Here is a 13,977-nt window from a genome sequence, read left to right on the forward strand (position 1 = left end):
CCAGGATGCTCTAAAACACATCGCCGTGACTGATGTGGTGACCATTGATACTGCTAAAACTCCTGATGTCAGATGGGCAAGCAAAAAGTGAGAGATCCACAGGAAAAATAAACATGCTAGAGAAAGAGAGAGAGATCTTCCAGCACTGCTTTCACTACAGGTTTAAAGCCGGAGTCCCTGAAACCAAAGTTTGGACCAGCGCACTTTGACTCTCGACTATCAGTCTTTGTACAAAATCCCCTCTCCAAGAATACCCTCAACTTGCCTTTTACTGAAACTCTTACTACTTTCTTACAAATGGAGTAATGGTGTATAAATCAAAGAGTTTGGGAGTTCATAGAAATTAAGCTCCAGCTATGGCACTATTTTGTATTTTTCTACAGCTTGTCTTACTAGGCATTACAGTGAAAGTCCTAAGTCCATTTAACAGCATCACTTCAAAGCTAATGAAGTACTATATGTAGCCTCTGATACTGCAAAATTTCAGTTTGCTCTTCTTGGGAGAGAAAAAAAAAGTTTTATTGTTAACAAATTGTAAAACACCTGACCTGTTCCACATATGGCACTTAGCAACAACTGCTCAAGTTGATGACTATTCTGCAGCTCATCAGTCATCTACACAACCTTCACAAGGAACTAAAGTTTCAGAATCCAACAATTTTTCATCCTCTTAAATATCCAGCTTTCCCCCCCCGCCCCGAGACAAGTCTGCCTTTTCCATGTTATTTCTAATACTCACATTTGTTAAGGGTGCTACCAAAAGCAGTATGAATAGACGTAGTGTAAGAATTGAAAGCCTGAAAAGGAGGCTCGTACACATATGTGCAAGCACACCTCCTCTCCTAGCGTAAGGCAGATGCTCACAGGGCTCTGTGGCACTGTAATCCAGCCCACGCTCCAGAAAAAGCTCCATCCCCTGCTCTGCCCGTAACACAGTCTTCTTCGGAGAAAGCCGAGGCAAAAAATGAGGCAGGTCTGATAGTGACCCTGAATATCGGAGTCACCCTTACTGTTTTTAAGGCCTAAATCCATTTGCTAGATCCCAGCCCTGCGAGGGGGTTTGTGCCTTCACTGATGAGCTCCCCTGTTGCCACCTAAGGGTTTAAGAACCGCGGCAGGACCCGGGTGTTGCCACAAAAGTCCCAGGGCTCTGCCCATGCAAGGAGAGGAGTAAAAGGATCCCCATGGCAACATTTTTTTTTTTAATCTTTATTCAGTATTAGAGTCTTTCATTTCACAGCATTCCCACAAACTCTGGCAATTTTTTGCTGAATAACACGTAGTTCCCGTTAGACTGCGCAGAGCACAGCTGTCGGCAGCCCATGACGACTCCGAGCAAATACACGCTACTGAAAATGGACGCGAACTTCTGTACGCGAAGAGCAGACAGAGACTCAGTTCTTAAATCCGTGTGACATTCAGTTATCCAAATGGGGAACTTTTGCACTCTGCTTTTGCTTTGCTAGCAAATTCATGTTTCTCCCTCTCTTCTAAATATTTACATCCTTCTAAACACTGGTAGAGTAGACTTTACAGAGGTAAAAAGCCCCCATTCCTTAGCATTAGAAGCCTTTAGAGCAACTCCATGCCTCAGATGTCAGCTTCTTGAGTACAACTACCATTACAACAGTTTAAGCTGCATGAGCTTAGTATAAGCTCTATAAGCTGTCATTCAGCAAACAAAAAATAAATATTTAAGCTTTGTTAGATAAAGTAATATCGATTTTTCCAGGTGGACTGCCTTTTTGAACAGATTCTGCCATTGAGAGATTGGTACCGAATTGAAATTAGAATATTGTTAAAAGCAGCAACTCCTTATCAAACCATTGTAAATAACCTTCAGACAAAAGAAGTTAAATTACAAGACTGAGTTAAAAACATCCTGATGTTTGGAAAGCAATTGCGTGTCTTTGAGTTTTCTCAGCGCCTCAGAAATCTAAACCACATCTGACATGAGTTCCTTTCCTGAGTCAGTGAAAGCCATGACGTTCAATGGCACTCGCCTATGCAATGTGTCAACGTCTTGCAACGTGGCAGTGGAATCCACACATGTCCTCCAAAGGGGAGGCAGAGGAGGTGATTGACACAGTTTCAGCTCACTGATCCATGCAGGGCCTTTAAAATTAGTACTAAATGTATGAAAAACAAAAGAATACACGGTTTGAATCAAGTTAAGTATTCATTTTATCCTCCACATACAATATGCCATCCTGTGGGAGAGATGAGCTAATCCATCTGCTCTTTTTCCAGCTCTATGATAGTTAATCTTCTGTCCATGAGTTCATTTTAAACCATACAAGAACTCATACGACGCCACAGGCTTCGCTCCTTTTGTCCTTCTCATTTGCGAAGTTTTAACTGGTACCTTGGTCCACAACTTCTTATCGTACACATTTTCATAGGTCAAAATTTAAGTAGTTGCTTATTTGCGTAACCAGTTCCAGGTACAACCCTCCATCTCAGCAGTATTTGAGTCCGTAGGCCATTAAAGGATCCACAGACCAACCGTTAAAATTTAAAATTTAAAAAGTGAGGCAACATTGGAGAGACTGTATTTATTCCATGAATACCCCCGGTCTTGAGCCTGCTTCCTATCCAGTCATCCAGCCCAGAGCTCGGCACTTCTATGTAACACTTTTCAGTGGGAATACTTTCTCTGTCTTCATTTCTCATATCTTCTAATATTAGGCTTGATGCTTTATCACTGCCCTGAACAAAACGCCACTGAGGTAATGGCTCTTTTGCCTAAATAAAGAATTCCAGACAGGGCCTTTTATTGCAAATGTTCAGGTCATACCAGCAAGACCATCACAAAAACACTGAGAGCAATAAAATCTAAAGTGTTTCATTTCCCCTTACTTTCAGATAACTGTAAACAATGTTAAACAGTAGGATTTTCCTTTTTCAGGAAAGGTTTTGCTTTGAACATCAAAATCTATTTTGAAGAACGTTCTTTACAGAGCTGCTCTGAGCAGGCATATTACGTAGCGGGGCACTTACTTAAAGGAAGAGGTTAAAACCCAGTTCAGCATTTATAATTCTGTGAAATAACCCCAGTAAGTCAGCAAAACATTCTCACATCTTGAAATTTAATGTAATTTTTGCAAGCCAGACTTGACCACCGCTAATGCAAAGACCACTAATGCACTCACCCCAAAGTCCTCATGACAAAGACACACTCGTGTTTTACTCATTGAACTGTCTCGGGTACCTCTTAAAACACAATTAAGCTATTTTTGGAGACTTTCAGAAATGTAATTTGTTGGAAACAATGTGTTTAAAGCAGCAGCAGAACATCTTTTCACCCGGATTTCAATAGCAATGTTTGCAACGCTACAAATGATAAGTGAGTAAAGCAAAGTTGCTGCAGCCAAGACCACTTGCCCTTCCCCAGTACCGTCCTTCCTCCGAACTGGGCAAGGTGTGATCCACCAGACAGGACCAGACCTGCCCACAGCTGCTGGTCTTACTTATTTCCAGGCTCAACTTTTGAAACGATAGTGGCTATCTAGGTGGTTTGCCTCAAACAGCGCTAGTCAAAGGCAGGTGCTTTATCTCTTTGCACCTCACTCTAAGCGAAGTTTCATCTGCAATTCAGAATACAAAATGAAGAAATGAAAGCTTGAAGCAACATATATGTGCTTGCTCAGTAAAAATGAAAGTACTCCGGAGAAACAATCAAGCACTTGCACCAAAACAAACAGGTTAAGCAAAAAAAAAAACAAGCTTCATAATCCAAAAAGTAGGCACAATCGTAAGAACCACTTTTCTGTAAAGTTCACATAATTATTTTTAAAAACAGATCTACAGCTCTGTGTGTTAGTCACAGGCTTCCAACCACAAACCTTTATGCAGCCTCACAACTTTTAATGTTAACATTTAGTCAGCCGGTTGTTGTTAAATAACTGATTTTATATTGATGCAATACACAAGCAGAGTATGCAATGTACTTCACCTGTCATTTATGAAAAGTATTTGATGTATTGCACTTTTGAAGTGTTTTAAAACTGCAGTATCTGCAAATTCGTTTTTTTCCTGCATTCCCAAAATATGGGGGAGGTATCTCAGACATTGATTTGAAAAAACTCCTACACAATCTTCTTTTTTTTTTTTTTCCAGAAGTAAAAATGTTGGAAGCTAAATAGCTGTAATAAAACATTTTGAAGTTGAATTGCTTTTAATACTGATCATCTGTATCTGTAGCTCCTTCAAGTTTTTTTTAATTAATATTTACTAATCTCTTGCGATATGAAGTATCACATTTTAATTATGAATATTATTTTATGATTATTATTTTATTACGATTCTATGGATTGAGAATGCTTCAGAAACAGCAAAACTATATATGTTACTGAATATAATTGTTAACTCGGCAGCTATAAATGCCAGGACTGAATAACTGAAAACATATGCTATATGCCTGAAATTTTAAGGATGATGAAACTGTCACATTAGTAGCACACAGCATGTTATAAAGAACTCCCACAATGTAGCAGTTGTTCAAAAGTTGTACCCATCCGGTCATTCTATCTTCATAAAAAGATATATAATACTAGATGGTGATTTATTCAAAACACAGCTGCAGCCTAAATTAAAGGTAATAACAAAAAAAAAAAAAAAACCAAAACCGCTCAACACCACCACAGAAAGACCTTTTTACGTTACAGTGTTAAAGCCATGTCGGTGCACGCAAAGTAACAGAAAGGCATTTCCAGAAAGTCCGAATTTTATTCCCATTGGACTTTATTTCGGGGGCGGACAGGTGAGGGAGCGGGAGAAGCTGAGCCGCAGCGCAAACACATCTCAGCCCAGCCGGCTCTTCCCGGGTAATGTAAATCACGGATCTTCTAAATCACGCCGACCCTGGGGACGGGGATCGCGACTCCCCCACGCGTGGGTGCCCTCGGCGCGGCCGGAGGAGCGGGCAGGCCGGCGCCAGGAGGTTTTCACGGCGGCGGGGGGCGCGGACCGGCACCCCCCCCCCGCCCGCCGCCGTTACACCGTGCCCCCCGTACGGGCGAGCCCCCACCTCAGGTTAAACTTTTATTTGGCGAGTGATTTCGCACCGCACCTGCCGGGGGCAGCCGCCCCCGCTCCCCGCACCTCGCGCTGCGGGGGGGGGGGGGGCAGCCCCATCGCCACAGCGCGGCCGCCGCTCAGGAGCATCCCGGGCTCCCCCGGGCACAGCCTCCCCCCCGCGTCCCCCCGGCCCCACACGGCTTTGCAGGCCGCCGAGGGTCGCCAGCCGACATCCCTCCTCCACCCCCCGCACTGTGCCCGGGCGCGAAGGGGTCCTCCCTCCCCAGGTGTCCTAAGGCCCCCGCGCTGCCCCCTCGCCCCGGCGGCGCGGCCCCGATGGCCTCCCTCCTCCCTTCCCGCCTCCAATCCAGCCAAAACGTGGGGGGAGCCGGCGGTGCCGGGAGGCGGGACCCCGGCGCAGGGGAAGCCGCGGAGATCTCCGCACCTGCGGGGATGGGGTGGCGGGGATGATGGGCGGGGGGCACCGCGCAGCCCTGGCGCCGCTCCTCTCACCTTTCATCCAGTCGACGACTTGGCTGGGCGACCACTTACTGACGGGCTCCATGATGAGGGCCATGGGGGGCTCGGGGGCGCGGGGCTCGGGCGGCCGCCGCTCTGCGGGCGAGGGGCGAGGCTGTGTGGAGCGGCGGGACCGCGGAGTCCGCAGCCCGGGCGGCGGCGGCGGCGGCGGGAGGAGAGAGCCGCTCAGTCTCCGCTTGTCTCCGCTCCGCTCGCCGCCTCTCTGTCTCTCTGGGGAATCTCAGTTCATGTTGCCGGCTCGGCGGGGAAGGGGAGGAGGAGGAAGGGGGAGGAGGCGGCGGCACGCTCCGACACCTCCCGCCTCCGCGGACCCGCGGGCCACGGCGGCTCCCGGGCCCGCCGAGGGGTCGGTGCCCGGGCAGCGGCGGAGCGGTGAGCTGGGGGCTGGCTGCGCCCGCCGGCTCCCGCGGCTCTCCGCGGCCGCGGCTCCCGCGCTGGTGCCTTTTTCTCCTGGCGGAAATGACGAGGCGGCTCCCGCCACCCGAAAATACCTCCAAGTGAAATGGGAAGCGACACCCGAGGGCCGCCCGGAGCGGGGGGGCAGGAATGACTCGCAAGGTGCCGCCGGCGGGAAGGGGGTGGGGGGCCGGGCCGGACCGGCGGCAGCGCCGAGCACCTGCTCCCGCCGCGGCGGGGGCAGCGGGCGGTCCCGGCGGGGAGCGCAGCCCGCGGCGCCGAGCTGGCGTTTGGGGTTTGGGTTTTTCCCTTAGAAAAAAAAAATGAAAAAAAATCGCTGCGTGGGCGGGAAAGGTAATTTTTTTTTTTTTTTTTTTTTTTTTTTTTTTTTTTTTTTTTTTTTGAGAAAACGGCTGCGACGGACGGTGTCGCCGAACGCCTGGAGGGAGCCGTGCGGGCGGGCAGGGCAGGCGGGGCGGCGGTGGCCCTTAGCCGGGATCTGCTGGCGGCCGGGAGACGAGAGGAGCAGCACCTTGATATTTTGCTGCCCTCGGCCCGAGGGTGCGGTAGTGGGGCAAACTGGAGTGAAGTCAACCAGCAGAATGGGGGTAGGAATCAGGCAACCTCGGCGCGGGAGAGGGCACCGCAGGGGCATCCTCTGCCCACCCTGTCCCCTGAGTTGCACCACCAAGGCATGGCAGCTGCAGGTGTGACAAATCCACCGTCCCTGCAGGGGGCCATCGTTGCTGGAGCTTGTTCCTCTTCTCCTCGTTGTGTCCCCCCAGGCTGCATCGTCCTTCAGGCTACCCCGAGGGGGCAATTCCCACAGACATGTGCCACAGTGTTTGCTTGTAGGAGTCCTTCCCAAGCACAGAGCGATTCCTCCTAGGATGGCCATGGGTGCTTGTCAGGCACCCTTCCTAGGAGCCTCTGCTCTGGGGAGGTGGCAGGCCCCCCTGGAGCTCCAGGAGGAGGATAAATGCTGCTGAAGGGTGTTTCCTGCTAGTGAGCTGGCCAGAGCACAGCTTGCCTGCGTTTGCATTCGCCCTGCTTCTCCTGCCAAGGCCGAGACGACGGCCGTCGAGATGTTCCCTCTGACGGTGTCGGCTGCTGAACACCAGCTGCTGACGCTGACATTTAATATCTGTACATGAGGAAAAAAAGAGGATTCCCTCAGCCCCGAAGTGGCAACGGCAAAAGAATCCCTGTGCATGGCGTGGGCGGCGAAAGAAGCTCTCCCATTTCGGTACGTGGGGCTGAAGTCCTAGCGATGAGGGCCAGTAAGGCACTCGTAAGGCACTCATAAAGTTGGTAACACCTCTCCTTGGAGACCCAGGAAGGGTCTCCCTAGCAGCGTTAGGCAGACTTGACCCTCACTTCAAAGGTTACTTATCCTTGAGAAGAAACGTCTTTTTACTGAAAACTGGGGTTTACACACTGTAATTGTCCTCGAATTTGTCTCTAGACATGTGTCTCCTGTGTCACATTCCTGCCAGCACTCTGACGAGGCAGACTGCTTCTAAAGAGGTTGCGTTACCTAAAGCCACTGAAACAATAAGCCTCACTTGCAAATTAAGGCTTTTTTCCTTATGAAAGGTTTGAAAGGTATGCAGGATCCTTACATACTGGGTTATTGTTGAAAGAGCGTGTCATAATTTTAATTAGAAACCAGCAGTTTGAAAGGTTTAGAAGTAAATACCCAAGATCAGACTGAAACCTGGCATATAATTTATAATGCCATTGTGTAATGCTCATTGTGCTGAAAAGTTCTTCATGGGTGGGGAGAGGGGAAGTAAGTTCTCAGTATGTCTGTATGAAGTCCTATAGTTCATAATTACGGCATGCACTGGGATCCTTATAGCTTGCCAGGGTAATTTGTAGCTAAAGCAAGTTTTTCAGTAAAGCGTCTGTGACCCAGTACATCCCAGTAGTCAGAATCTATTACTTTTAAAGCCCCTTTATAGTGGTTCTAGCAAATTATGGAACAGTAAAAGGGAGCTTACTCCCCCATTTCAGTAAACAGATGATGTGTTGAGCATGGAATCTAATTACTTTTATTGTTCTTCTCATAAAGCATAGCCATCTCATAAATACTAGGGTAAATCCCACTGTTTTACTCAGTTCTTGTTTCAGTCTCACTGAAGAGCATTGGCTTGGCTATGGTGGGAAGGATTTCGCTCATTATGACTGATGATAAAATTATCCAGCCATGGCATTTAACTTGATGACCTATTACAGCAATGAATTCTATAGTCAGGACATGTGCTACATAAAAGTATTTTTTTTTTTAATTTGCTCTAAATTTATTGCTGCCTGATATTATTATTGCTTTCTTTTTCTGGAGTAAGAAGTCAAAAGGAGAGCTGAATGACTTTTCATGCTGACCTTCTTAAACTAAAGCATCTCAGCCAAAATGCCTTAACCAAAGTCTTTTGGCTGTTTTCATCTTTCAGTTTAGTGGCCCTCATCTTGCTGTCACACCTGCATGAGTCAGGCCTTTTATGTGAAGCGTATGGGACAGGCTTCTGCTGAGGTGCTGAACTGCAGAATTATGTCCTAACTCATCTTTTATAATTACTCTGATCCATATAGAGCATTAAAAATTACTCTGTTTAAAAAAAAATATAAATATACATCTCCTTGTTAGCTAAGTCTCAATTTATTAGGTAGTAAATGTAAGACTAAGTACACAGTAAAATTCAGTATTGAAAGAAAAATAAAAAGAACAGGAATGAGTTTACAACTGAAATACAAGCCTGAACCCAGCACTATAAACTATGTATCTGCTTAAATATCTATTCTCCAAACATCCTTGGACATGGATGGACAGCCCCAGCAGATCAGTTTGGGCACACACACCTCCTGGGTCAGCACCTCAGCCTGCAAGCTCACAAATATTGCCTTTTGGTCATGGTACATTGTCAAAAACAAAACTCCTTAGAGTTCAACTGGCTATCATAGCTGCTACAGCAATACAAAGTGTAAATAATACCAATAAATATTTCAAGGATGTTTAGTAATATGCTTTTTGTACTCAGCCTGAATAATGGTGACAGAATTAAATCCAAGTTCTAACACTGGTACATTGAGCCGGCATTTGTTCTACGTACGTGAAGCCAGACTGCAGTGGGTACCAGTGATGGGTAGAAGTATAACTGTGGGTTGCCCAGAAACTTCATGGACTTTCTGCTAGGTTCTCTACAAAACATACAAGATGCTCAGCAATGAAAAGTTTAAATCTCTCCCTGAAGCTAGGGAAGGGATTTAGCTCGCAAAAGATGCTGGTGCTAGATATTAAAGCAGATTCTTCGAGAGGAAGGAAGATGAAAACAAGTGGAGGTAAACTAACAGTAACTAAAGCTGAGGTCTAATAAACCCCATTGGATTAAAGAAAAAACAACAAAGAAACAAAGCGAAAAAGCTAATATTTTCTTCAAGTTAAAATAGCTTGTTTGTGTTTTGATAAGAAATAAATTCCCGATTTTTACAAGGGAGGCTTTATTTGATAAGAACTGAGCTCTTCCATGGGTATTTGCCTATGCTACAAATATCTGCTTTGGATGCTGTATGCGTGTTACTGAGGAGTATTTGATTCCACAGCTTGGGACAACGCGTAAAGCAAGGTGCCACTTCCCTTGAATAAAGACACTGTGTTTGTTCCTCGCCTGGTAGGGCTGCCGCCGGCTCTCTGTTCCCCGGAGTCTTTGAGTGGTGTCTGAGCCGATGCCTCGTCCATGCAAGGACTGCTGTCCCTGCCGGGGCAGGGTCTTCCAAGGGGAAGTGGGAATGACGGGGAGGGGGAGGGAAATAACGAATAGCCTTGGTGCCGGGGAGCCATGGGCAAGTGAAGGAGGAGGAGAAAGGTCCATGGCAGAGCAGAGGTAGTAAGTGAGGTAGTAAGCCTCTGAGGAGTGTAGAAGCAGGGCAGATCAGGAAAGTTTAGAGGAACAAAGAGGCTTAGATGGAGTTGGAGACCCAAGCCAAGCTAGGGACACACCGTACTGACCAATTGTCCCTGGCACTGGAGCAACAGGGAGATATGAAGGCCCTGGGTGGGAAAGAGGTCCATCCTGGCTAGGAAGAGCAGGCGGCTCTCCCGCCTGTGCCTTGGGGTGCTGTGGCGGCCGGCACTCCATGTCCACGGGCAGCCTCTACCCATACAACAAAGAGCCCAAAAAGGCGATGACACTCAATTAATTTGGAGCCTACGTTGAGATCTTGCTGTTTCCTCATTTCTCGCCACTCATCTCCTTCAACCTGTCTGAAAGCACAAGTCTTTTAAAACAGCATTACAAAAGCAAATGTCTTACCCTTAAAGTATATGCCTTGCATCCCTGATGGCTTAATTTGACATAAATGTGGGGGGGTTTTGTACAAGTGGTATTGTTTTTGTATAATCGGAAATAGAAATCATAATCCCCCAAAGATGTTTAATAATTTAAAGTATTCAGAACTCAATTAAAGCTATTAAGAGATTAGAAATTAGATTAAAGGTGGCTAAAGGATAAAAATTCAAGGACTTCAAACACCTTTTGTAATACAAAGACTCTTAAAAAATGAACAGGCTGAGAATTTCCCCAGGAAATTCCTATCATTTTAATTAGGTTTCTTCATTTAAAATAGAAAAAGAAACCGATCCATACACAATTTGAGTCCCACTGCCTCTCTTAAACAGTGGACTCCAGTAATTGCCTGTTGAGACCTCTGCCTTCCCCAGGTTTGGGGGGACGTGCAAAGCCTCGATAGATTTTGAGGATCAGGGGGGACCAACCCGACCATCTGATGTGTCCTCCTGCATTGATGCCTGCCAAGGAATTTCTCCCAGCCTTTCCCGTGGCGAGGGGGTTTATCTTTCCTCTGATCATATCTCTTCTCCGCACCACACTGTGACCATTTTTCATCTCCTTCCGAATGGAGCCAAGGGGCTGGCTCGCGTGGCTGAGAAGAGCAGGAATCCCCGGCGATGCGACGGGCTCTTGTCTCTCCACACCCCGCGGTTGCTCCCAGCTGCAGGGCGATGCGAGGTGCGAGCCGCCGGCAGAGGGGCGGTGGTTGTGCCCCTGCAGAGGGCTTTTCCGGAGCGTTAGCCCCCCGGTTGGCAGTGTGGGGGGAGCTGCTGTCCCGAAAGAAGAGTTTTTTCGGTTCCTTCGTGACAATAAATACAGATAGGTGGCATTACGTGGGCCTGCTCGTCGTCTTTTTTTTAGGCACGAGCTCGAGGAGGAGGCTGTTTGTTCAGCTACCGCGCTAGGCTGAGGCTGCGCTTACGCTGCCGCAACACAAATGCCCGGCTTGAAGCAGTAAGAAACCCGAGGGAAGTGTTCTTCTGTGCTAAAATTATTAGAAAAAGATTATAACAGAAAACCGCTACTGATTATTAGCATCAAGTTCCCACTCACTATTAGCATCACAAATGTAAAATGGCTGCCAACAAGAGTCAGCTCGGAAATCTCATTAGAAAGAAATGTCGCGGTTTATTCCTGGTTATAAATGCTATTTTATTACCTTTGGAACGGGCGGGTGGCTTGGCTAAATGCAACGGGTGGCTCCCCTCGAGGTATATATTTTTACTGATGAATTCGTATTAGCAAAAGAATAATAAATATCTGATCATTTTCTAAGCAGTCCTGAAAATAAAACAACATTTAGAACTGCTGAAGAATGTAGTCATCTAAATTGCGCACTGGAGTACAAAAGAAAAAGAATAATGATATGGTAATATAAAAAGGGCAAAACCGTAATGAGAAGGGACATTTGTCAGTATACTCAGGAAAGCACAATCTGTCTCCCTGGTAATTTGGTGGAGTACAGAAAGTATTACATGCCATATTACAAGTATTACATTTTATTTCTGACTTCAGGAAGCATTGCCATATGTCTTCAAAGTCAGACATGGCCTCTTAAATGTAGCGTGTTCTTTGTTCGCGCTGTGTGGGCTCCATCCCGCTTGGACAGTATTTATTCCAAATAAATTAAAGAGAGTATAAATCTTCCAGTTCCACAAGACTTTGTATCAGGCATTCTTTGTAGATGAAGTGGGCAGGAACAATTTGGCTTCTAATGACCCGGGAAACTTGACAAGTTTGCTTTATTTCTCAAACCTGACGACTTTCTCTAAAATCTATTGTCATGGAAATAGTCCCAAATTTCCCAGCCTTTAGAAGCATTTCCTACTTTCAAACGCATTTCATGGGAAAAGAGAGAGAGACACACATTTTCAAACATTCCTGGTGTAAAGCAGCTTATCTATGTTACAATTAAATATGCCCTGATGTGTCCTGATATTGCTATGATTAGAAGTTATTCGAGAAGCCATACATTTACATGAAGCTTCATGTTTACAGCTTGAGAAATTTGTGACCTAAGGTCCAACTCTGAGTTGTCCTTTCCAGTCCCCACATTCTCCCTGGAGCTGTGGTGGGACTGTGCATAGACCTAAAGGTCTGTTCATATAGGGTCACATTGAAATCAAAGGGAATTTAAGGAGGCTGATGGTCAGATCAAAAGGATGCCAGCAGATCGATGCCAGAGTACGTTAGACTTACTTAAATATGCAAAGTGTTCAGATATCACAGCAGTGCCATAGTTTGGACTTCTCTATACGACCATGTCCTTAATGTTCTTTTTGTCCTGCTGTTTACAGCCAGACTGGTTAAAGGCAAGAAACAAGGTTAAGGCAAGGGAAGTATGAGGAACATTTTTGCAAGGGAAGGAACTTTAGTGTCAAAAAATTGTAATAACAAAGGAAAATTATCAGTATAGAAAGAAATAATGGATCAAGGTGAAAAGGTGGCATTATAAAGGGAGTGAAGCAGAATGACAGGGAGTATGCTATGGGAAGCAATACAATAATCAGAAGAAAATATTACAAGAAATTGGGAAAAAAAAGGAGTGTAAGAGGAAATGAAAGCAAATGTAGGTATGGATCAATCTGTAGGTACAGTTGGAATTAAGGGTGGGAAGAGTTAAAAAGAGTGAGAAAGCAGTAAAGTGGGAAGATATGGAAGAGTACTGAAATTGGGAGGAAATAAAGGAGAAAATGTAAGTATATTATCACTAAAGCCAAGAGATCCAAAACATGGACAGGTTTTAGAAGAAAAGGATTTTAAGAAGGCAAGTAGATTGGACAGAGTGGATTTAAAATACCTAAAGTGACTCAGCAAGAATTAAGCCACGGAGAAGGAGTCAAAATAACTTTAATTGGTTAGAGAAGGAACAAAGCTGCTCACAGAATATACCCAGATCTAGTGCTAAACAAAAGCTTTCTTGTTGTTATTTTTCTTGTCCCTTGGTGGACTAGAGCTAATGGATTCTGGCTCATTCTGGCTCATTCTGGCTCATTCTCTGGCACTGGTCTTGGCTACTACAGAATGGCTCATGTCCATAGCATTAAATAGCCTTTACCTCCCAAACCAAGCGGCTGCGTGCAGCCTGCATATTTTGAATGGTTCCTGGCCATATTAACACCCAAACAGTGCTTCAGACTTGTTTGGGACGTGTTAGCTGGCATAGCCCAAAGCTGTGCTGGGGAACGTCGAGCAGTCTGGTAGCACAAGCATTCTCATGCCTGAAAGTATTCCAAGACCTTGATAGATTTACTGCTGGAGACTTAAAGACGGAGCCTACATGCTCTGCTGTACTCTGACTGCAGTGTCAACATCAGACGAGAGCAGGCAGCATCCATTCCCCACAGCAGTGAAGCCAGGGCTGGAACAGGGGCCTGGATAGTCTCCAGCTGGTCACCTTATACTTTGGCAACTAACAATCAAGGATGTCCTGGAGGTGTCATAAATCCCAAAGGAGAACCCCAGGGTGCCCTGGAGGTGACCTGAGGAGGTGATCTAAGCATGGTCTCAAGGAAGCGAATCAACTGGAAGTATCACAACAGCTTACTTTCCCACAAGGTACCCTTACACACCTGTGCTTGCCAAAGTAGGAGAATGAGGACAAATAGTCAATACCACACTACAGATAAAAACGTTTTTAAAAACATTGTTAGCTCCTTCTAGCTGCACAGCCTCA

At 46.0% G+C, this 13,977-nt stretch overlaps 1 protein-coding gene across 4 annotated transcripts in view; it reads right to left on the minus strand.

Moving 5' to 3' along the window:
* CNKSR2 (connector enhancer of kinase suppressor of Ras 2) overlaps positions 1-6,725 on the minus strand; it is a gene marked incomplete at its 3' end in the record, with an annotated part of 223,906 nt that extends 217,181 nt beyond the window's left edge. For all 4 annotated transcript variants that reach the window (XM_082012335.1, XM_082012334.1, XM_082012333.1 and 1 more), the window contains exon 1: positions 5,533-6,725. In XM_082012335.1, coding sequence (XP_081868461.1) covers positions 5,533-5,596 — 64 coding nt within the window. In that variant the 5' untranslated portion in view covers positions 5,597-6,725. The remainder of the gene's footprint in view (positions 1-5,532) is intronic.
* Between the last annotated feature and the right edge of the window lie 7,252 nt (positions 6,726-13,977).

This window comes from Phaethon aethereus (genome assembly GCF_964289735.1).
Source record: "Phaethon aethereus genome assembly, chromosome: 1".
In the NCBI taxonomy this organism is placed as follows: domain Eukaryota; kingdom Metazoa; phylum Chordata; class Aves; order Phaethontiformes; family Phaethontidae; genus Phaethon; species Phaethon aethereus.